The sequence below is a fragment of the Aotus nancymaae genome, unplaced genomic scaffold (assembly GCF_030222135.1).
Source record: "Aotus nancymaae isolate 86718 unplaced genomic scaffold, 86718_ANA_hifiasm-v0.15.2.pri h1tg000030l, whole genome shotgun sequence".
NCBI classification, from domain to species: Eukaryota; Metazoa; Chordata; class Mammalia; order Primates; family Aotidae; genus Aotus; species Aotus nancymaae.
The window spans coordinates 1,425,078-1,448,574 of NW_026988443.1; the positions used below are offsets into that span (position 1 = coordinate 1,425,078).

Genomic DNA, 23,497 nt, shown 5'->3' on the forward strand with positions numbered 1-23,497 from the left:
TGAACCCAGGAGGCGGAGGTTGTGGTGAGCCGAGATCACACCATTGCACTCCAGCCTGGGTAATAAGAGTGAAACTCCGTCTCAAAAAAAAAAAAAAAAAAAGAATTATTTCTTACCAGGGCTTCATTTTCTTTTCCTCTGTTTTCTAAGAGAGGGGGTCTTGCTTGGTCATCCAGGCTGGAATGCAGTGGTGAGATCATAGCTCATTGTAACCTTGACCTCCTAGGCTCAGGCAGTCCTCCTTCATCAGCCTCCCGAATAGCTGGGACTACGGGCACACACCACCACACTTTGCCAATTTTTAAATTCTTTATAGACGTGGGGTCTCACTATTGTGCAGGCTGCTCTTGAACTCCTGGGCTCAAGCGATCATCTTGCCTCAGCCTCCAGAGTAGCTGGGATTACAGGCGTGAGCCACCACACCCAGCCACTTCATTTATTTCCTATTTGACAAGCTATTTGGTTCTCAGGTGTGTCCTGGATCTGAATGGGTTTGAGGTAAAACCTAGCACCTGCCTGGTGGGGGGTGGGCAGGAGCTGTGTGCCCTCGTTCAGCCCCTCCCTCAGCATGCACCACGTACCAGGCTGTGTTCTAGACACCAAAGACACTGATGAGCAAGGTGGGGGAGCTTCTGTGCTCATTCAGCCATCAGATTCGGGAGAAACAAACATGAAAAAGAATGTACACAAATGTGCAATCCCCAGCTCTCATGAGATCTTGAGGAAAGCTGCAGGATTATAACAAGGGGCTCTAATGGAGAGAGGAAGCGCTTAAGGGGAAATGTGGCATTCACGCTCGTGGGGAGGATAAGTACGAACCTGTAAATGAGTGCTGGACCAGCGAACAGTGTGTGCAGAAGCCCTGAGGTTGGGACCTGTGTGTGACTGAATGAAGGGGCCCTAGGGTAGTGGTGTTTGATGAGGTGGGAGTTTAGCAGTGGGTCCTCAGCAGGGTGTAGTGGAGGGCAGCCCGCAGTGGGCGAGGTGCTCCAGGAGAGATGCACAGAAGAAACGGGGAACAGCTCCTGCCCTGGAGGAACCAAGAGTCAGCATGGGGAGGCAGGGCTGCATCTGTACAGAACAACTGGAGGGGCCAGCGCAGTGGCTCACACCTGTAATCCTAGCACTTTGGGATGCTGAGGTGGGAGAATTGCTCCAGCCCAGGAGTTCAAGGCTGCAGTGAACTACTATCTTGCCACTGCACACCAGCCTGAGCAACAAAGCCAGACCCTGTCTCTTAAAAAAAAAAAACTAATAAATAACTGGAGAAATAGGCTGAGAGAGAGGCTGGGGATGGAGCCGAATCATTAGAGCAGGCCTCTTGGAGACAGACTAGAAATGAGCCTGGAAGGATTATGTGTGGTTTGGAGCGTAACGTGAGATCTAAAGAAAAGGAAACCCAGGAGCCTCCTTGGAAGGGTGGAATGTCTGTGACCTGCAGAGGGATTGCTAATGGGTCAAGGCCTGGGTGTTCAGGGAAGTGGATGCACTTAGAGGCAGGAAGAAGAGGAGGCCCCTAGGAGGAAAAGGTGGGGCATTGAAAAGAGGCAAAGAGAAGCAAGGAGTCCTAGTCTCTGTGTACAGAAGCTCAGAAATATCAACTAAATCACGGAATGGAGGAGAGCTCTGACACCGGCATCTGCACCTCACCTTTTTAAAACTTACAAAATACTTAAATGTATTAGAATACTCAAAATAACGTGACAGAAGCCCATGTCCACCTCCCAGAGTGACGTGAGTTAATGTTTGCCATGTGGCACCTTAGAGTGTTGGTCTGGCCACTTCTCTTACAGCTGTGCAGAGCCCAGTGCTGTTCAGAGAGGCTGAGGCAGAGCTGGGGCATTCTAGTTCACAGCTTTTTTTTTTTTTTTTTTTTTTTTTTTTGGTGAGACAGGGTCTTACTCTGTCGCCCAGGCTGGAGCGCAGTGGCATGATCTCAGCTCACTGCAACCTCCACCTCCAGGGTTCAAGCCAGTCTCTTGCCTCAGCCTCCCAAGTAGCTGGGATTACAGGCACCCAACACCACATTTTTGTACTTTTAGTAGAGTGGGGTTTCACCATGTTGGCCAGGCTGGTCTTGAACTCCTGACGTCAGGTGATCTGCCTGCCTTGACCTCCCAAAGTGATTACAGGTGTGAACCACTGCACCTGGCCCCAGTTCAGAGCATTTGACCTCCTGGGTGCCAGGCCTGGACTGATGCAGGCTGAAGCCCCAGAGAAGAATCAGCTACTTTCAATCACCACTCTGCCTCCTGGGGGCAGTTTTTGCAAACAAAAGGAATAGTCACAGAAGGAATAGTCTGGTTTTCTTTAAATGTGATATAAAATTCAAAAGGTCTAAAAGAATATGCAATGAAATGTCTGCCTTCCACATCTGACCCCTGGTCCCCGTGCACTTCCCCAGGGAATTCACCTCACCAGTTTAAGTGTTTTTACAGAGAGATCTTGTGCCTGTACAAATACATCTTTCCAGTTTATTTTTAAAAACCTATATAGCAGCCTGACATTAAAAAAAACTTAATGGAGGTATGACATATGGTAAAATGTACCACTATTAACATACAGCTGGAATGCCTTTTACACATGCACACATCAATGTCATTCCACCTGGCTCTGGATACGGAGCTGCCAGCCCCCCACCCCACACACTCTCTTGTGCATCTTTCTAGTCAATGCCCCCACCCAGAGCAGTTACCACTGCTCAGCTTCCAGCACCATACATTAGTTTTGCCTGTGTTTGAACTTAGTATAAATGACTTCCAACCCTAAATGGCAGCGGGAGGGTATGTTCACATGGGACTGGGGGCTGGGGGACAACACCCTGCAGTCCAGGGATCTGTGGTTGGTGCTGGTCAGAGCCCTGGGATCCTGGGGCTGGCCAGTGGTGCTACTGTGGAGTTTTTGTTTTTTTTTTTGAGACACAGTTTCACTCCAGGCTGGAGTGCAGTGGTGCCATTATAGCTCACTGCAGCCTGTACCGCCTGGGTTCAAGTGATCCTCCCGCACAATCTCCAAGTAGCTGGGACTATACGTACAAACCCACCACGCTCGGCTGATTTTTGTTATTTTTTGTAGAGATGAGATTTTGCCACATTGCCCAGGCTCATCTCAAACTTCTGGGCGCAAGTGATTCTCCTGCCTCAGCCTCCCAAAATGCTGGGATTACAGATGTGAGCCACTGCGCCCAGCCCAGGGGGTACTATTTTGGAGCCTAATGTTGGCCCACTCTCTCAAGTCCTGTGGAACTATGTGTAGGCAACCATGATAAAAGCATGGGAATCCCAGCTCTAGTGACTGACATTGTCACAGAACACATAAATTCCAGGAGGGTGGGTGGAACAGATGTGGACACCATTTGATTGAGTAGAAGCCAGGGCTTAGAATAATGGGTAACACATAGTAGGTACTCAGTCAATCCTGGGTGAGTGAGTGGCTGAGTGAATGGATGCATGGGTGGATGGATAGAGGGGTGGGTGGATGAAACCCAGACAGGTGGTTAAGCAGCTTCAGCTCCAGAGCAATGGGAGTTGGGCTCCACCTGAGACCCTCACCCCAAACAGGCATCCCTCTAATTATATGGATATCAATTATATTGACCCTGTGGAGCCAGATGTCCTGCCTTTGTCACTGTCTTGCCTGCTGTCTTATAGGGTCCTACAGTGCTAGCCAAGGCGTCAACTGCATCCGTGAAGATGTGGCTGCCTACATCACCAGGAGGGATGGCGGCGTGCCTGCAGACCCCGACAACATCTACCTGACCACGGGAGCTAGTGACGGCATTTCTGTATGTATGAGGGTGGCTCATTATCTGGCATTTACCCACATGAAGAGCAGCCTTGCCTGTTAGGGCCCAGCATGGGAACTGGCTAGCAGGGAGACAGGCTTGGGTGGCAGCATGGGTGGCCACCCTCTGGTCCCCCTGCCCTGGAAGCCTGCAGTCTTGGCCTCTTTTAGTCTTCATGAGCCTGGACATTACTGCAGCCTTGATTTTCCTCTGGAGTGCACAGCGGCACGTCCGGCTGCAGAGGAGCCAGGGGACACCCGAGGGTGGCCATTGGCCTTTCTGTGGTTCTGCATGTACTGCTGTTCCTCATGTGACAGGTGCTGGGGAGATAATGGGGAACCAAACACATCATTTGGCCTCTGCCTACAGAAGCAGAGCAGACCAGCTGATATCACAAAAATAAATGCACATCACATGATTTTAGTTTCTATTCTGCAGTGGAGAAGGACAGGCTGCCATGGGAGGGAGCAGCAGGGACTCTGACTTGGTGGGGCAGGGGCAGGAAGGCTTCTCCAAGGAAGACTGAGCAGACGCTGACCCGAGGGACATGCAGGAGTGAACTGGGAGAGAGGGTGTGCTCTGAGCCAAAGGTCACTGCAGAGACCAGGAGCTGGCAGGAGACTGAGTGCCGGGAACTGGACATACTGGCGGATGAGTGCATGGCAAGGGATGGAGCTACCAGGCATGGGCTGGCGAAGCAGCTGGTGCCAGTACAGGGCCTTAGAGGCCACCCTGAGGATTTGGGTCATTGTGCTAAGAACAACAGGGAGCCACTGAAGGGTCTGAAGGAGAAGGAAGTGGGGCAGTTGGATTTCTGTTCCTAAGTTTAAATTTTGGCTGGGAGAGGCACAGAAGCCATGAGGAGGTGACTTGGCTGCGGCCAGTGATTACTTGGCTGGTGGAGCCTGCAGTCCTGGGCTTGGACTGGTGGAACCTGCAGTCCTAGGCTTGGGGGACCGGTGGAGCCTGCAGTCCTGGGCTTGGGGGACTGGTGGAGCCTGCAGTCCTGGGCTTGGGGGACCGGTGGAACCTGCAGTCCTGGGCTTGGGGGACTGGTGGAGCCTGCAGTCCTGGGCTTAGGGGACCAGTGGAGCCTGCAGTCCTGGGCTTGGACTGGTGGAACCTGCAGTCCTGGGCTTGGGGGACCGGTGGAGCCTGCAGTCCTGGGCTTGGGGGACTGGTGGAACCTGCAGTCCTGGGCTTGGGGGACCGGTGGAGCCTGCAGTCCTGGGCTTGGACTGGTGGAACCTGCAGTCCTGGGCTTGGGGGACCGGTGGAGCCTGCAGTCCTGGGCTTGGGGGACCAGTGGAGCCTGCAGTCCTGGGCTTGGGGGACCGGTGGAGCCTGCAGTCCTGGGCTTGGACCGGTGGAACCTGCAGTCCTGGGCTTGGGGGACCTGCGGAGCCTGCAGTCCTGGGCTTGGGGGACCTGCGGAGCCTGCAGTCCTGGGCTTGGGGGACCGGTGGAGCCTGCAGTCCTGGGCTTGGGGGACCTGCGGAGCCTGCAGTCCTGGGCTTGGGGGACCTGTGGAGCCTGCAGTCCTGGGCTTGGGGGACCTGCGGAGCCTGCAGTCCTGGGCTTGGGGGACCGGTGGAGCCTGCAGTCCTGGGCTTGGACCGGTGGAACCTGCAGTCCTGGGCTTGGGGGACCTGCGGAGCCTGCAGTCCTGGGCTTGGGGGACCGGTGGAGCCTGCAGTCCTGGGCTTGGGAGACCTGCGGAGCCTGCAGTCCTGGGCTTGGGGGACCTGCGGAGCCTGCAGTCCTGGGCTTGGGGGACCTGCGGAGCCTGCAGTCCTGGGCTTGGGGGACCGGTGAAACCTGCAGTCCTGGGCTGGGGGACTGGTGGCCTGCCTCTCTCTTTCTGCACACCCCTCCCAGGGGCCTCATATGGTGCTGGATGCTGTCAACTCATCTATGCTCAGGGAACCATGTGCTGTCTGAACCCTTTCTTCTTTAATGGGGCTGTCTTTGTTTCCTGACCTGTAAGGCTCTTGTTTGTTGAGTGCTTTGTTCCTTTCCCAAAGCCTTTCCTACACATTCAGCCCATGGGAAATGGAGACCCAGAGACATTAAGTGGTCTGCCTGCCTTGATTCAGTTCTTGTGATATTTGGGATTCTAACATTGGGGCTCCAGCCACCAATCACAGCATCTTCCATTGCCTTCTGCTGTCAAGGCCTCTCTTGAATCCCAGAAATGCCCAGTGTGGGAAGAGGTCCCAGAGGAGGGAAGGGGGCGTGTCCACAAGATTCAGTGGAAAGAATCAACTTACTGTGTTTTAAAATCTCATGGCATTTTTGCAGCAAGGAACTGAATCTGAGAAAGGACCTACGCCAGTGTTTAAGGTGGAGACTCTCCCTGCAGGAGGTTTAGGCTGATTAATTCAATGAATTACTGGCACCTCCACCAGTACCCCACAGGAATCCCATGGCCTGGTTTTTCAGGATTCTTAAAAGCATCCTTCTCAGCTTGGAAAACAGGTCAAAGCGCCATCTGGTGGCAGTAGATGGGTATTTTATCCCATTTTAAGAGTCCCCTGTTGGGGTGGGTGAGGATGGGGTCTTTCCAGCCTTGCGCACTGATACTTAGTGATAACACACATTCCCCACCAGGTCAGAATCCCCAGACATAGGCAATCGGGATTACAAGGGCAAGGTCAGAATAATTCTGAGACAGAGTGAGTGTGGGAACTACTATTTTAGAAGTATTAAAAATACAAGCATTGAGTCTTTTTAAAAATATATATTTTTAGGCCAGGCGCGGTGGCTCACGCCTATAATCCCAGCACTCTCAGGAGTTCAAGACCAGTCTGACCAACATAGAGAAACCCTGTCTCTACTAAAAAAGATATTTGGACACAGGGATAAGGGCTTCTCTCTCTTCCTTTGCTGAGATAAGTTGGGTCAGGCCCAAAATGCACTGGAGTTGATTGTGGAATCTGTTTCTCGGTAACAGTAAATGATGCTTCAGTCAGCTGAAAACACCCCTTGAAGGCCAAGGCAGGCGGATCACTTGAGGTCAGGAGTTCGAGACCAGTCTGACCAACATGGAGAAACCCCATCTCTACTAAAAATAGAAAATTAGCCAGGTGTTGTGGCGCATGCCTGTAATCCCAGCTACTCGGGAGGCTGAGGCAGGAGACTTGCTTAAAACCGGGAGGCAGAGATTGTGAAGCCAAGATCGCGCCATTGCACTCCAGCCTGGTCAACAAGAGCGAAATTCCATTTGAAAAAAAAAAAATATATATATATATATATATATATATATATATATATATGAGAGAAGAAAAATAAATGTATGTTTTTAAATTTTGAAGTAAGGAGATGGGGGTCTCACTGTGTTGCCCAGGCTGGTCTCGAACTCCTGGCCTCAAGCGATTTGGCTGCCTCAGTCTCCCAAAGTGCTGGGATTTTAGGCATGAGCCACGTGCCTGGCCTAAGTACTAAGTCATTAACTACATGTTCTGCACTGTGCTGAGAACTTCAGAACATTGTATTTTGTTTACTCCTTGCAGCTGCCCTGATTTTACAGGTGAGGAAACTGAGAATCAGGGAAGTAAAGTGACTTGCATAGAGTTGTACTGGAGGCACACAGTGGGGCCCACAGATGAAAGGCTGGGGTCAGGGATGGGGAATGGTGCTGGCTTTCTAAATGCAACTTCTCTGTTGCAGACGATCCTGAAGATCCTCGTCTCCGGGGGTGGCAAGTCACGAACAGGTGTGATGATCCCCATCCCACAGTATCCCCTCTATTCAGCCGTCATCTCTGAGCTCGACGCCATCCAAGTGAACTACTACCTGGATGAGGAGAACTGCTGGGCCCTGAATGTGAATGAGCTCCGGCGGGCAGTGCAGGAGGCCAAAGACCACTGTGACCCTAAGGTGCTCTGCATAATCAACCCTGGGAACCCCACAGGTCTGCACTTTACTTCTTCACCAGTTTCGTAGAGGGTGGGGGTGGCTGATACACTGGCTGTCTAGAAACCAAAGAGTTAAATGATTGGTAGTTCTCTCTGCTCCTAGTTTCCCAATCCACTTTCAGATTTGCTAACCTAAATCCATAAAATTTGCCACAGGCCACCTCAAGAGGTGAGTAGTCCAGGCGTGGTAGCTCACGAATCCCTGCACTTGGGGAGGCCAAGGCAGGTGGATTACTTGAAGTCAGGAGTTGGAGACCAGTCTGGCCAACATGGTGAAACCCATCTCTACTAAAAATACAAAAATTAGCAGGGCATGGTGGTATGTGCCTATAGTCCCAGCTACTAGGGAGCCCGAGGTGGAGGGATTGCTTGAACCCAGAAGGCAGAGGTTGCGGTGCGTGGAGATTGTGCCACTGCACTCCAGCCTGCGCAATAGAACAAGACATTGTCTAAAAAAAAAAAAAGAGGAGTAAATGCAGACATTTTCTTGGGCAGGTTGGATAATAATAATATTATTATTTTATAGATATTGGGTCTTGCTCTGTCGCTCCAGACCTGGCTGAAGTGCAGGTGGTATGATCATAACTCACTGCAGCCTTGAAATCCTGGCGATCTTCCTGCCTCCGCTTCCTGAGTAGCTAGGACTACAGGCAGCACCACCACACCCAGCTAATATGTTAATTTTTAATTTTTGTAGAGACAAGATCTTGCTGTGTGTCCCAGGCTGATCTTAAACTCTTGGCCTCAAGCAATCCTCCCAAAGCATTGGGATTATAGGCATGAGCCACTGCACCCAGCCAGGATTGTATTGTTATTTTTAAATTGGTTTTTTGTGTGTGCATGTTTTTACCCTGTTCTTACATTTGCAAAGACTTGCCTCCTTGAGATTATTTACTCACAAACTTACCATTAATCATAGGCTGCATTTTACCTTCACTCCTCCTTATTTTTCTGAACTGGTTTTGAGAACGCTGGTGTGGTTGTGTTCTTTCACACAGCATTGCTGTGTACCTTTAAGGCCTGAGAAAAAAACATAATATTCAAAACAAAAGCATCTAAACAAACAAACAAAAAAGACCCACCAGTTTCCAGAAGTTGCAAAGCACCCCCAATTTTGCATATTTTTCTTTTTAAAAAAGTCCACAGTCCTGCCTGTTTTGGTCTTTCTGGGCCACTGGCTTCATATGCCCCCAGTACTATTTGGACACAGGGAACAAGGGCTCCTCTCTCTTCCTTTGTTGAGATAAATTGGGGCAGGGCCAAAATGCATTGGAGTTGATTGTGGAATCCGTTTCTCGAGAACATCAAATGATATTTCAGTCTGTTGAAAACACCCCTTGAATTCCTGAGTGCAGAAAATGGGTGCAGCTGGCGACACCACTGGCTTATTTACCCCAGCTCTTGAAACGGGGGATGAAGATTCTATAGGAAAATGACATAGAGCTGGCTTCTCAATCTTGGTTGTACATTAGAATCACAAAGGGAGCTGAAAAATCTCAAAATCACACCTGGATAATATTTTTATTGTAGAGATGAGGTGAGCCTCGGCTGGTCTGGAACTCAGCTCAAGTGATCCCCCCACCTTGGCCTCCCGAAACACTGGGGTTACAAGCGTGAGCCACTGTGCCGGGCATTTTCTCCCTGATCTTTATGATGCTTTCAAGCCTTTCTGACCTACAGGGCAGACATACCACACACATACCACACATGCACCCACACACACCACACACGCACAGGCACCACACACACCAGAGACACGCACACCACGCACAGACACCCACACCCATACATATGCACATGCACGTCACACACATACACACAGACACACACGTGTGTGCACACGTACCCTACCATACCTACACACTACACACAAATGCACATGTGTGTGCACACACCCCACCACACCTACACACCCTCACACCTACACACACACCACACACATGCATATGTGTGTATACACACCCCACCACGCCACACCCACCCACCACACACACATCTACACACCAAACACAAACATACACATGTGCATGCACACATACCTCCAACACACCTACATACCACACAGACACATATGCACATGTGCATGCACATACACCCTACCACACCTACACAAACACCATACAGACATACACATATGCACATACGTGTGCACACACACCAGACCAGACCTACACACACCCACCCCACCACACCTCCACACACCACACACATCCCACCATACCTACACACACCACACACACATATGCACATGCGTGTGCACACACACACCCCACCACACCTACACACAGCTTTCATAAAAATAAGAGAGTGAGGTGGGAACCCCTTCTTTCTTGCATAACTGGCTGAGGAGAGTCAGACACGGGCTGCTCTTCTGGGTGTCCCTGGAGGCCAACTACGCCATCATGCATGGCAGCCAGGGACAGGGGAGTCTCGGGGGGGATCTGGGAGTCTCAAAGGAACACAGGGCACCAAGTGATTCTGAATGGGCTTCTGACCTGGGGACAGTTTAAACAGCATTACAACCGACATTTTTATTTTCTTGGGGATTTTATAGGCCAGGTACAAAGCAGAAAGTGCATAGAAGATGTGATCCATTTTGCCTGGGAAGAGAAGCTCTTTCTCTTGGCTGATGAGGTAAGAGTGTCCCCACTCAGAGGGGGTGGGCACAAGCTTTTCTCCTCTTGTGGGGGGACCCAGGACCCACTGTTCTGCAGCCAGAGAGAACTGTCTTGGTGTTGGAGGAATGATTCTGGCCCAGGGTGAGGATGTTTAGTGTTACAACTTGTGGGACTGTGACCTAAATTATCCCTTTATCAGTTTGTACTCTTGGTTATAAATTTCAGAAATTCAGCCCAAATCACTTAAGCTCCAAAAAAAGAAAAGGAAAAAGAAAAAATGCTGATGTGGTTATAGGTGCGCAGCTGGATCCAGAGACGCAGACGTTATCTTCCAGTCCTCTTTCTCTTTTCCACCCCTCTGTGTTGGGCCTCATACACAGGCCTGTTACCTTCCCAACCTAGAGATTCCCAGCCTAGAAAGAGTGCTTTCTGCCCTGGTGGTTCCAGCAAGTCTCAGAATTGAGCCTCATTGGTTCAGCCTGAGTCAAGTTCAGCCTGAGTTCAGCCTCAGAATTGAGCCTCATTGGTTCAGCCTGAGTCAGGTTCAGTCTGAGTGATTGGTTGTTGAACCAATCACTGTGATACAGGGGTTCCAGTATGCAAATTGGCCAGGCCCAGAGCACAGGATGGGCTCTCTGCTTTCTTCTCCCAAACCTCCAGATGGAGAACTAAGGAGATATTCCCTGAGGGCCAATTGAGGGAGGGTGGGTGCCCAGTGGCAGAAATGACTGACGCCCACTCCTCATAAAGCTGCAGTTCTGTTCCTCCCAGTACTTCCGTATCTGCTGTCTCATTTAATTCATTTACATCTCAGGAAGGGATCTTAATTAACTCCCCGTACCTGTTGCTTCTTGAATTCCAGTTCTGGAACCAAGGTCTGCTTATTCTTTTAATGTTTTGTAAGAAAGAAACTGAGGCTCCATCAAATCCTTTTTTTATTTCCTCATTTCTGCATGGTTTCCGGTAAGCTGCAGCTTCTAGCCCACTGCCTTCATTTCTTTGCTCCTTGTCACCCTCCCACACACACATACAGACACACACTTGCATACAGACACACATATATACAGACATATACACATAAAAAGACACACACATACATACATGCGCGCGCGCACGCGCACACACACACACACACACACACACACACACACACACACACACACACAGAGCTTACCCATCAAATTGTTGCCTTAATTAGTAGTAGATGGACCTGACATCTTTATTTCTAAAGGAGAGAAGGGTCAGAGAGAGACCCATGGTTTTCTTCATGACCTGGTACACAGAACTCTCCTCTGGGTCTGGGAAGAGGAGAACAAGGAGGACAGGGCCTGGCTTGGTGATGGAGCGAGCTCAACCCTCCAGCTGATCCCCAGGGCCCCAGAAAGCCTCAGTTTCTCTGATCTCCAACATAGATGGGGAACTAACCTCAAAGGCCAGGGTGGGTGCCTGCCTGCTGTGAGTTCTGGTCTCTGGGGACTGGAAAGAACCAAACAGGTGCAGGTGCTGCTCTGGCAGGGAAGAGTGGGCGGAAGAAAACAGTGATTCCACTCTGAGGGGGTAAGTGTTGCAAAGGAAACCCAACAGTGTTAGCTCTTCAAATAGGAGGTTAGAGAAAAGGGGCACTAATGCTGTCCTCACTGGTGTTGGTAAAGCAAGGAAGCACCATGCTTTAGGAGGAGAGTCTGCTTGGGAGGACAGGGGTCTCAGCATCATCACTGGTCAGGTGAGGTGGAAGGGAACTCTGGAGATTGGGTGGGGACAAGTGTAAGAGAAATCAAGTGAGCTCCTGAGCTGTCTCAGCGTCTGGCCTGAGGCCTTGCCTCCTTGCTTATTCTAGAAAGTTCCTTCAGGCACACTTGGGCTCGTCCCTGAAAGTGGCACAGGAGGCTGGTCTGGCTGGTCTGTCCGGGGCTGGGCCTCATGGCCCACAGCATCTGTGCCCTCCCTTGCCTCAGTCACACTGGGCAGCAGCCTCTCTGAGGCCCTTTGGTGACTGGGTGGCTGTCCCTGTTGTGCCCCCGCAGGTGTACCAGGACAACGTGTACTCTCCAGACTGCCGGTTCCATTCCTTCAAGAAGGTGCTGTACGAGATGGGGCCCGAATACTCCAGCAACGTGGAGCTCGCCTCTTTCCACTCCACCTCCAAGGGCTACATGGGCGAGTATGTGGGCCTCCCTTCCCTCCCTCCAACGCTAGGCCTACCAGGTCCTCACGCTGCCGGCTCCTCTGCCTTGCCCCATGGTCCACCCAGCTGGACGGAAAGAAGGCCACCCTTATCTGTTGCTTTTGCTGCATCTCCCCAGGGGGGAGCCATGATAGGAGAACAGCCCTGGTGCAATGGCTCAAATCAAATAAGGGCGTACTTGGAGAAGCCAGACGACGGACAAATGATGCAGTGGAAACAGGACCTCACGGCAGCTTGTGACACCTGGTGCTTTCTCCCTGTCACTGTTGTTCCAAGGTTGACTGATAGCTGAGGGGTCAGGGAGGGCAGATGGAGCAGACAGACAACTGCTATTAGGCTGACAGGGTGTGCTCTGGGTGCAGGGCTGCCTTAGGTACTGCATGACCTCAGCGGCTAAAAGGTCAGCTGTAATCCTGTGTCTGTTCATTCAGCTAATATTTACTGAGCACTTTTGATGAGTCCAGCACTGATCTCAGTGTTGGGGATGCTGCCGTGAACACACCTTCCTGCCAGCGTAGAATGTGGGTTCTAGTAAGGAGAGAGCCGTAGGCAAATGAGTAAATCATGCATCCCATGGAGAACAGTCATTAGGAGAGAGATAGGGGCGGGGTCGAAGGCTGAAGAGGTGCAGCCTCACTGAGGAGTTGGCTTCTGAGTTGAACGCCAAAGGAGTGTGGCAGGGAACTGCAGATATCGGGGAAGAGCGTTTGCAGGCAGCAGGAGCAGCCCGAGCAAAGGCCCCTGTCATGGCAGCACACCTGCCATGTTGGCAGAGCAGCGGGGGCTGGAAAGCAGTGGGTGAGGGGCAGTGGCAGAAGTGGAGACCTGAGAATCACAGGAGGCCGGGTCACCTGGGCCACTTTGGTGATTGTATTTTTCACGTATGCCCAGCATGATACGGGATCTGTTGGAGGGGGTGCGGCCTTGCCAAGCTGGTGTGTTGCTCCTCCTGGCTGCTGTGTGGTAGGAGATGGGGTGCAGATGGGAACAGAGGCCAGGAGGCTGTTATAGTCCCACAGGTGAGCTGTCGTGCACCAGGTAGAGATGGGGAGAGGATCCTGGATGTATTTGAAGGTGGAGTTGATAGGAGTTGTGGATAGAAAAGACAGGTGTGGGAGAGAAGAGTCAAGGATGAATCATGGCCAGGCATGGTGGCTCATGCCTGAGATCTGAGAACTTTGGGAGGCTGAGGTGGGAGGATCACTTGAGGCCAAGAATTTGAGATCAGCCTGGGTAATATAGCAAGACCCCTTCTCTACAAAAAATGTTTTAAAAATGATCCAGGTTTGGTGGTGTGTGCCTCCAGCTATTCAGGAGGCTGAGGTGGACCGGCTGAGCCCAGGAGTTCCAGGCTGCGGTGAGCTGTGATTACGCCACCGCACGATGAATCCTGAATTGTTTGTTCAAACAACAGGAAGGACGGTGTTGCAGTCAACAGATGAGGAAGGCTGGGGGTAAAGCAGGTTTAGGGGGAAAGAGCAGGAGTTTGGTTTTGGACCTGTTAAACTGAAACATGCCAGCTTGGCGTCCAGGTGGAGAGAGATGTGTAAGTCTCCAGGCATGCTGACGTCTGGTGGAAAGTTTAAGTTTGGGAGATTTCCAGGTGTGAATTGTGAGACTGTTGGAGCTCGAAGCCTGGACACGTCTCATACTCATGTGGAATGAGGCCTGGGCCTGGGCCCCCACTGCTGGGAGGTTGGGGGAAAGAGAAGGAAGCTACAGAGACTGAGGAGAAACCAGTGGGTTTGCAGCAAAGAGCATGCGTTCCCAACATGGTGGGGTCCTATTCTGTGCCAGGCGTCGGCATGGGGAGGGCTCTTGGTCGTTAGGCTGGAACAGTGTAACTGTGAAGCTCGAAGGAATAGTTCCACCAGGCCAAGGGAGCAGTCCCCTTGGGATGGCTGCCAAACTGTTACTGGGCTTCTTAGATCTGGGCGCACGCTAATGTATGCTGGTCTTTCTGGTCTACCCCTGCCTCCTTGCCTTTCTGGTCTAGCAGGCCTGGCTCCTTGCTTGACTTCCTTTTGCTGTGTAGCTCTTTTCCTAAACAAATCTGTTCTCTGCAAACTCAGTTTTCAAACTTAAGCATGTTTACCACACACTTATCTATTGCCCCGTCTCAGTTATCGATTACGCTACCAGCCAGGGTCTTGATGTTGGTATCCTGAGTCGTGTCCCTGTGTTCTCAGATCCGGATGAGTTAGGATCTGACTGCTTTACTTATTTTGATTCTCTGCTTGTCAGCAGAGGATTAACAGAAAGTTATTTCTTTCCATTTTTGTCATGGGACACTTTTCTGAGATGTTCCCACCTTGGAACATTCAGTCCAGGGATCAGATGGGAATCTTTGCCAGTTCCATTCAGCAGCGTGACCCTAGAAGCATGTTACTAAGCATCTCATCGTGTCAGGTGCTCTGAGCCTGGGGGTGGGGGATGCATGGAGGAAGGTGACCAGGTTCCTGCCTCCGGACATCTGTGTTCCTATAGTTGTTAGTGTGAACGTTTGCAGCTACACACCAGAGGAGATACATGTTGCTGATTTGGTTTGCAAAGGTTTTTTTTTTTTTTTTTTAACTCATCACATGTCCTCAGCTTATTTTCACATTATTTGAGTGTATCAGTGAGGATTCTTTTGGCTATAAATTACAGAAACTTGGCTGGGCATGATAGCTCGTGCCTGTAGTCCCAGCACTTTGGGAAGCTGAGGCATGAGGATCGCCTGAGGCTGGGAGTTCGAGACCAGACTGGGCAACATAGCAAAACCCTGTCTCTACAAACATAAAACATAAAAAAATTAGCCAGGCGTGGTGGCACACCTGCAGTCCCAGCTGTTTCAGAGGCCAAGGTGGGACTATTGCTTGAGCCTAGGTGGTTGCAGCTACAGTGAGCTAAGATCACACCACTGCACTCCAGCCTGGGTGACAGAGCAAGATCCTATCTCTTAAAAAAAAAGATACAAATTTGTACATAGTCATCACTGCTGTTCACCTTCCATTGGCAAGAACTCAGCCACACCTGGCCAGTAGGTGTTGGGTGTGGGGATGCTTTCAAATTCTGGCTGCCCAAATGGCATTTTGTTGAGGTCTTTCTGTAACTGGTAGTCCTCTTCCTCTTCTCGGCCCTCCAGGTGTGGTTACAGAGGAGGCTACATGGAGGTGATCAACCTGCACCCCGAGATCAAGGGCCAGCTGGTGAAGCTGCTCTCGGTGCGCCTGTGCCCCCCAGTGTCCGGGCAGGCTGCCATGGACATCGTCGTGAACCCCCCAGTGCCAGGAGAGGAGTCCTTTGAGCAGTTCAGCCGGGTGAGTCCACCGTGACGCATCCACACCACTGCGGCCAGGGTCGCGCTTTGAGCGGTTCAGCCGGGCGAGTCCACTGTGATGCGTCCACACCACTGCGGCCAGGGTCGCGCTTTGAGCAGTTCAGCCGGGCGAGTCCACTGTGATGCGTCCACACCACTGCAGCCAGGGTCGCGCTTTGAGCAGTTCAGCTGGGTGGGTCCACCATGATGCATCCACACCACTGCGGCCAGGGTCGCGCTTTGAGCAGTTCAGCTGGGTGGGTCCACCATGATGCATCCTCACCACTGCGGCCAGGGTCGCACTTTGAGCAGTTCAGCTGGGTGGGTCCACCATGATGCATCCACACCACTGCGGCCAGGGTCGCGCTTTGAGCAGTTCAGCTGGGTGGGTCCACCATGATGCATCCTCACCACTGCGGCCAGGGTCACGCTTTGAGCAGTTCAGCCGGGCGAGTCCACTGTGATGTGTCCACACCACTGCGGCCAGGGTCGCGCTTTGAGCAATTCAGCTGGGCGAGTCCACTGTGATGCGTCCACACCACTGCGGCCAGGGTCGCGCTTTGAGCAGTTCAGCCGGGTGGGTCCACTGTGATGCGTCCACACCACTGCGGCCAGGGTCACGCTTTGAGCAGTTCAGCCGGGCGAGTCCACTGTGATGCGTCCACACCACTGCAGCTGGGGTCATGGACAGTTCCTGCTGGGCCAGTGGCCGGCCTATCTCCAGATGGCCAGACAGTAGCCTCCTGGCCTGCAGAGGCGCTCATGGCTCCTCAGAGCCTGAGCTACCCCCATGAGTTGAAGTCCGGAGGTGTATCTGGGCATCGTTTGGAAGTTAGGACTGTGAGTGTGTGTGGGCAGGTGAACCCTTCCTTTTCCTGACGGCGAGTGTCAAGGAGGGAAGGGCATTGTGTCCTGATAACATACTGGGGGGACTCATGAAACTGAAAAGAAGGTAAGGAGGTGGACAGGTGCAGCATCAATCCCAGGCCCTGGCCTGCCACTGCTAACCCATATTCTCACAGCCTGACTGGGTCCTCCAGCTCTGACCAGTTCAAACAAAGGAATTTATGGGTTTTGTAACCTAGAAGTCAGCTCCCAACAGGTCCAGGCTCACTTCTTTTTTAAAAAAATTGTAAAATGCACATAAAGTTGACCATTTTAACCTTTATGAAGTGCTTTCTTCGGCGGCATTCAGGACATTCACACTCTCGTGCAGCCATCACCACCCCCGTCTCTGGAGCTGTTCGATGATCCCACACTGAGTTCCGCCTGTTACCCACAAACACCCCAGCCTGCCCTCGCCTTAGCCCCGGCAGCCACCCTTCTACCGCCTTCTCTCTGCACTCACCTCCTCCAGGTTCCTCATATAAATGGAGTCATGTCGGCTGGGCGCAGTGGCTCACACCTGTAATCCCAGCACTTTGAGAGGTTGAGGCAGGTGGATCACCTGAGGTCAGGAGTTTGAGACCAGTCTGGCCAACATAGTCAAACCTCATCTCTACTAAAAATACAAAAATTAGCTGGGCATGGTGGTGCGTGCCTGTTATCCCAGCTACTCACTTGAACCCGGGAGGTGGAGGTTGCAGTGAGCCGAGATTTCGCCACTGCACTGCAGCCTGGGTGACAGAGCCAGACTGTGTCTCAAAAAAAAAGGTGGAGTCGTGCCTTTCTTGTCTTTTTGTGACTGGCTTATTTTCCTCAGCATAGTATCCTCCAGGTCTATCTGGTGTTGTGGCCTGGGTCGTGATTCCAGGCTGAACCATGCTCCCCATGTGGGTCTATCTGTCGGTGTGGCCTGGGTCGTGATTCCAGGCTGAACCATGCTCCCCATGCGGGTCTATCTGTCGGTGTGGCCTGGGTCGTGATTCCAGGCTGAACCACGCTCCCCATGCGGACAGGCCACATAGTGCTCATGCCTCCATCTGCAGCCCACACCTTCCACACAGCTCCTGTGGAAGCCCTGGATGGCGACTGCTCCAGCCGTGGACTCACTGGACACACGCCCAGCTCAGGCCCAGTCACTGACCCTGACTTGCTCTGCTTGGGCCTGTGCTGCATGCGCACCACACAGACAGATTCTGTGGGGTGGGGAGGGTGGGGAGCACTGGTCCCCGCAAATGCATTGGTGGGGGCCTGTCTGCAGAATAATGGGCATGTGTCCTAGAAGTATGTTCTAAGGAATTGTGTCCAGAGCCAAGTCTATGCAGACTGACAGGCAATGACTGCTTTTTCTTGTTTTCTGGAAAGACATCCTGGTATGAGAATAGAACCCATGACACAGGCTGCTGGGCTCTACCCCGTAGCCTAGAACTCCCTGGTGTCTGTGTACCCCACACCCCAGGGCACATGGCAGCCTCCCAGGGTGAGTGCTGTGGAAGAAATCCTGCCAGGAGACGTGTTCTTCCCACCTCCTGGTTTTGCTGTGCTCGCGCTCACACAAGCTCTTTGGTCAATCTGTCTGATACCCCAGTGTCAAAGGAACACACCACCCCACCCATTCCATCTGTGTGGTATGCATGGGGCACGTGACCCAGGCAGAGCAAATCTGAGTCAACGCCTGGGTGAGTGGGGACATATGTTCAAAGCTGGAGCCAAGTCATCTTCCAGGATTTCTGCATGTGCTGCAGGAAGGATTAGTGGCTGGAGCGAATCTGTCCAGAGATACTGACTGCTGTTTCTGTCTCTCATCAGGAGAAGGAGTCAGTCCTGGGTAATCTGGCCAAAAAAGCAAAGCTGACAGAAGACCTCTTTAACCAAGTCCCAGGAATTCACTGCAACCCCTTGCAGGGTGCTATGTATGCCTTTCCTCGGATCTTCCTTCCTGCCAAAGCTGTGGAGGCTGCTCAGGTCTGGGGCATGGGCCGGGCTGGCTCTCTCTTACCAGGTTCACTTGAGATGCTGGGTTGGGGGCCCCTCCTTATCTTGGGGAACAGAAGCGCTGTCCCTGGAGGTGCTGAACTGTATGTACCTCTCAGCCAGATGGTGTTGACTGTGTAAAAATGTCAGGTTCTCGGAGGCCCAGGCATGTGCTGTGATGATGGGCAAACATGAGGTGGGCCCCAGGGGAGAGGAGCTGATCTCGACTCTGAACACTGCTGCTCCCAAGGGAGGTGCCCGGGTGAGATGCCTGCTGGGAAGCAGCAGGAGCTGCCGCTTCCACCCAGCCACTGCGTCCTGGAGCAGCGCTTCACAAACTTCAGTGTGTGCACCCATTACCTGGGGCCTTTTTCTTTTCCTTTTTGTGGAGAACGGGGTCTCGCTATATTGCCCAGGCGGGTCTCAAATTCCTGGGCTCAAGCTATCCTCCTGCCTCTGCCTCCCTAAGAGTTGGGATTACAGGCTCGAGCCACCATGCCTGACTTTTTTTGTTTTAATTACATTTTTATATAGAGAGATGGTGTCTTACTTTGTTGCCCAGGCTGGTCTCAAACTCCTGGGCCTCAAGGGAACCTCCCACCCCAGCCTCCCAAAGGGCTGGGATTGCAGGCGTGAGCCACTGCACCTGGCTTGTTGTTTCTGTTGTTTGTTTGTTTTTGTTTTGTTTTGTTTCTTAAAGGGTCTTATGTCTGCAAGGGACCTAAGAGTCTGTGTTTCCACCAAGTTCTTGGGTGCCACAGACCCCACTTGGAGGCTCACAGGGAGCACAGTTTCTGCAGGTGGCATCCTCACCTACCCCCAAGCCTTCTGAATACCTGTTAAACACTCAAGTCTAGGCCCCACCCTAGACCTCTAGAATCAGAATTCCTGGTATTAGGCCAGGTGCCCTGGCTCACACCTGAGGACTCAGCATTTTGGGAGGCTGAAGTGGGACAATCATTTGAGCCCAGGAGTTTGAGCCAGCCTGGGCAACGTTGTAAAACCCTCTCTACAGATACTTTAAAAGTTAGCTGGGTGGTGTATGCCAGTGGTCCCAGCTGCTTGGGAGGCTGAGGTGGGTGGATTGCCTGAGCTTGGGAGGTTGAGGCTGCAGTGAGCTATGATCATGCTACTGCACTTCGGCCTGGGTGACAGCAAGACCTCTTCTCTTAAATGAGTTTAAAAAAAAAAATCCCTGGGCCAGGTGCGGTGGTTCATGCCTGTAATTCTGTCACTTTGGGAAGCCAAGGTGGGTGGATCACCTGAGGTCAGGAGTTCGATACCAGCCTGGCCAACATGGTGAAACCCCATCTCTACTAAAACTACAAAAAAGCCAGGTGTGGTGGCCTGTGCCTGTAATCCCAGCTACTCTAGAGGCCAAGGCAGGGAGAATTGCTTGAACCCAGGAGGCAGAGGTTGCAGTGAGCAAAGATCACACCATTGCACTCCAGCCTGGGTGACAGAGTAAGACTCCGTCTCAAAAAAAAAAAAAAAGAAAAAAGAAAAAAGACTCCCTGGTGATAGAACCTGAGAATCTGTGGTTAACAGGCTCCCCGGGTGGTCGTGCAAACCAGTGTGTGGGCAGCAGCATTGAGAGTGCCCCCGAGAAGCTTGTTCCATGAAAGTTGCATGCAGACCCCAAGGCCCCATTTTCAGAGGATTACATGGCTTGACATGCAGGAAGCCACTACTGATGCCTGTTGAGTGGCTGGGCACTCCCCAATGACAGGCAGGAGCACCACTACCCTGGCTGTCCTGCAGTACTTTTCAGGTGTCTGCCCAGCACCAGCCACCAGCAGTATCCCAGCGTCCAGCCCTGGTTCTGTAGGAGTAGAAGGGGAGAAGGGCATGCCGTGGGAGAGAACCTACCATTTAGATTACATTTGGCTTTGAGGGTTGAATGGTGTGTTTGCAAAGCCAGGAATGATCGCGATCTCTGTCTGCTCCCACAGGCCCATCAAATGGCCCCAGACATGTTCTACTGCATGAAGCTCCTGGAGGAGACTGGCATCTGCGTCGTGCCCGGCAGTGGCTTTGGGCAGAGGGAAGGCACTTACCACTTCAGGTACGACTTCCTCTCCATACCAGGGGCTGGTCTGGGGCTTGTCCAGGGAAATGTGGGTTTCTTGACATGGAGCAAAGGACTACTTCGGAGAAACAGAGGTGTGGAGCCCCTGTCCTCCCTCGAGTCACCCCACTCTGTCCTGCTGCAGAGGCAAGCTCAGACCCTGGTCCAGGGATTAAGAAAAACTGGGTGGTCGTCTGCTCAGAGTCTTGTTCCCTGAGAGGTCTTCCTTGACTATTCTGTCTCTCCCGTCCGCCATCTGTACCATCATCATCTGAAATGTTTCTAGTTGGGTGTTCCTTATTTCGCTGTCCGTTTTCAACCCTGTGACGGCAGCACACAGCTGCCAGTGCCTGGAGCAGTGCTGGCACGTGCTCGGTAGCTCCTGGCTGCACCCTGGGCCGCAGCGCTGCCTGTGATCCTAGAGCCTGCTGAGGAGCTGCAGTGGAATCTGCTCCACTCACACCCAGGGCGTACCCCGCTCTGGCCGTGCGTGGATGGGAATGCCGGCGCCCAGAGCTGAGCTGATTGGAGCAGAGGTTTCCCGCTGTGGCCAGTTCTCTTCAGAACAGCATCTTCCCAGCACGTGTTGCTCTCGGATGTCTCCCATGGCAGATGCTAAGAACAGAAATGGCATGAGCTGTTAGCACCTGGAGCCAAGGCTTGACTTAGGCAAGGTTGTGGGTCGTGTTCCCTGGATAGACAAACCTTGTCCAGTTGGCCTTCCCACTGCTGGTCAGGCTTATCTCAATGGCTCAGTCCGAAAGTGATTTAAGCAAGAGGGCTGCCGGGAGGGTCAGGGTGCATATTGGTGGATGAGAGGGAAGTGTTAGTTACTGTGGTAACTTGGGGATTCCTTTGGAGGAGAGTTGTGGCTAGAGGGTGTCTCACTGTCAGACTGACTGGAGATAAAAAAGGCCCCTCCGGCAGGAGTAAAATCTCTATGATTCTAGGAAAGACCAAGAGTCATACTCTAGAGAAAGTTCTGTTCAGTGGTCAAAATGTTGTAGAGAGCCGGGCGGAGTGGCTCACACACTTCAGGAGGCCGAATTCAGGACGGCTTGAGTCCAGGAGTTCAAGACCAGCCTGGGCAACATTAGCGAGACCCTGTCTCTACAAAAAATTGTTTAAAAACCAGCCAGGGATGTTGGCACCTGCCCATAATCCCAGCTACTCGGGAGACTGAGATGGGAGGATCGCCTGAGCCCAAGAGTTGGAGAGGCTGCAGTGAGCTATGATCACTACCGCACTTAAGCTAGGAGAGCGGAGTGAGACCCTGTCTCCAAAAAAAAAAAAAAAAAAAGTGATTCAGGCCTTCTGCAGTAACAGGTGGATATGTCTTAGCCTAAATGCTGCTCTGGTTTATTGCTTTCGTTCATGTGTATTACTCCTTCAACATATGAATGAAGGAGAAAGCGGTCCAAGTGCCGGGCGCTGTCCTGGCTGGAGCTGTTGAAGCTGACCAGGGCAGACCTCCCTCCTCCACTCCTAGAGGCGATGGAGCTGCTGGATTTGCTCCTCTCCCCTCTTGCAGAGCAGCCAGGCTGACGCTGTTGTCTCTCCAACCAGGATGACCATCCTCCCTCCAGTGGAGAAGCTGAAGACAGTGCTGCAGAAAGTGAAGGACTTCCACATAAACTTCCTGGAGAAGTATGCCTGAGATCGCCTGGGCCCCAGCGGGAGGCCCATCCTCGGCTCTCCCTCCCGATGCCCACCCAGGCCAGGCTGATCTCGCCTCTCCCATGACTCTGCCTCGGGCCTCACAAAGGCTGCTGGTCACTTCATCATCATTTTGCCCCTGGAGACGTCTTTCTTTGTGCCTTGATGTTGAGAGCGCCTCTCTTTTGAGCAAACGAGGGTTCTATATGCAACCAGAATAGAGGGGACTTGCTCAGCAGGTGTGGCCAGGGTTCTCTGAATCTGTTACTGTTTTTGCTTCTGGAAAGTTCATTTGGGGTTTACACCAACTAGGCTGTGTTGGGTGAGATGTTTCAGATCTGGAGAAATGAGCAGGTATTGGGAAATATGTGACTTAACCATGGTGAGGGCTGGAAATCCAAACTCACCACCGTGATCTGTGAATAAAGCCCTTAGCGGTATGAAGCATCCAGTCCTTTGAACAGAAGGGCCTGGAAGGCGGGCAGGGCTGCGAGAGGGTCTGTCCCGTGGCCTGGAGGCAGGTGCAGGGAGCGCAGTAGCACATGGATTGGGCAGGATGCCGTGCTTGCTTGGGGTAGATGCTGGGGGCTGTGGCCATGGTCAGAGGGCCCTACGGTGAGGCATGGGAGTGAGTCAGGCTGCAGGATGAACCTGGTCTCTGCTTCTTAGCAACTCAGTCGGGCCTGAGAATTCTGTGCCCCCAGCGGGCTTTGGGAATGAGCGGTTCTCTTGAACATGCTTAAGCTGGAACCCCATCTGAGATGTCTCGCTGAACTTCAGGGACACAGAGTGCAGCCCAGCAGCATCCCAGTTCCGTGGAGACCCCCGCTGGAATGGTGTGGACCCATCCCGTGGATGACCGGTGTCTGTTCACCCGGGGGCCTGACCGAGCCTGTGTGCACACCGACCCCTGCTGGCGGCAGCGGGGAAATGAGGGCTGGAAATGTCCTCCCCCCAAGGGCAATCCCCTGGACCTGCCGAGCAGCTAAGGCCTTGGCCTTTCTTGAATGATGGCAAGCTAAATCTGATCGGTTTCCTAACTCTTAGGTGGTAAAAGTGCCTGGCAGCTTGGCTGCTGTGGAGGAGTCAGTGAGTTGTGACTGGAGGTTTAT

The 23,497-nt window shown here is 52.3% G+C and overlaps 1 protein-coding gene across 1 annotated transcript in view; it reads left to right on the forward strand.

Annotated features, from left to right (window-relative positions):
* The window catches only part of GPT2 (glutamic--pyruvic transaminase 2), a 40,892-nt gene extending 18,067 nt beyond the window's left edge, over positions 1 to 22,825 (forward strand). The window contains exons 4-11 of the mRNA XM_012473552.2: positions 3,651 to 3,784; positions 7,454 to 7,697; positions 10,256 to 10,335; positions 12,344 to 12,480; positions 15,632 to 15,806; positions 18,497 to 18,652; positions 20,614 to 20,726; positions 22,296 to 22,825. Of these exons, the coding sequence (XP_012328975.1) occupies positions 3,651 to 3,784; positions 7,454 to 7,697; positions 10,256 to 10,335; positions 12,344 to 12,480; positions 15,632 to 15,806; positions 18,497 to 18,652; positions 20,614 to 20,726; positions 22,296 to 22,386 (1,130 nt within the window). The 3' untranslated portion in view covers positions 22,387 to 22,825. The remainder of the gene's footprint in view (positions 1 to 3,650; positions 3,785 to 7,453; positions 7,698 to 10,255; positions 10,336 to 12,343; positions 12,481 to 15,631; positions 15,807 to 18,496; positions 18,653 to 20,613; positions 20,727 to 22,295) is intronic.
* Positions 22,826 to 23,497: the final 672 nt, after the last annotated feature.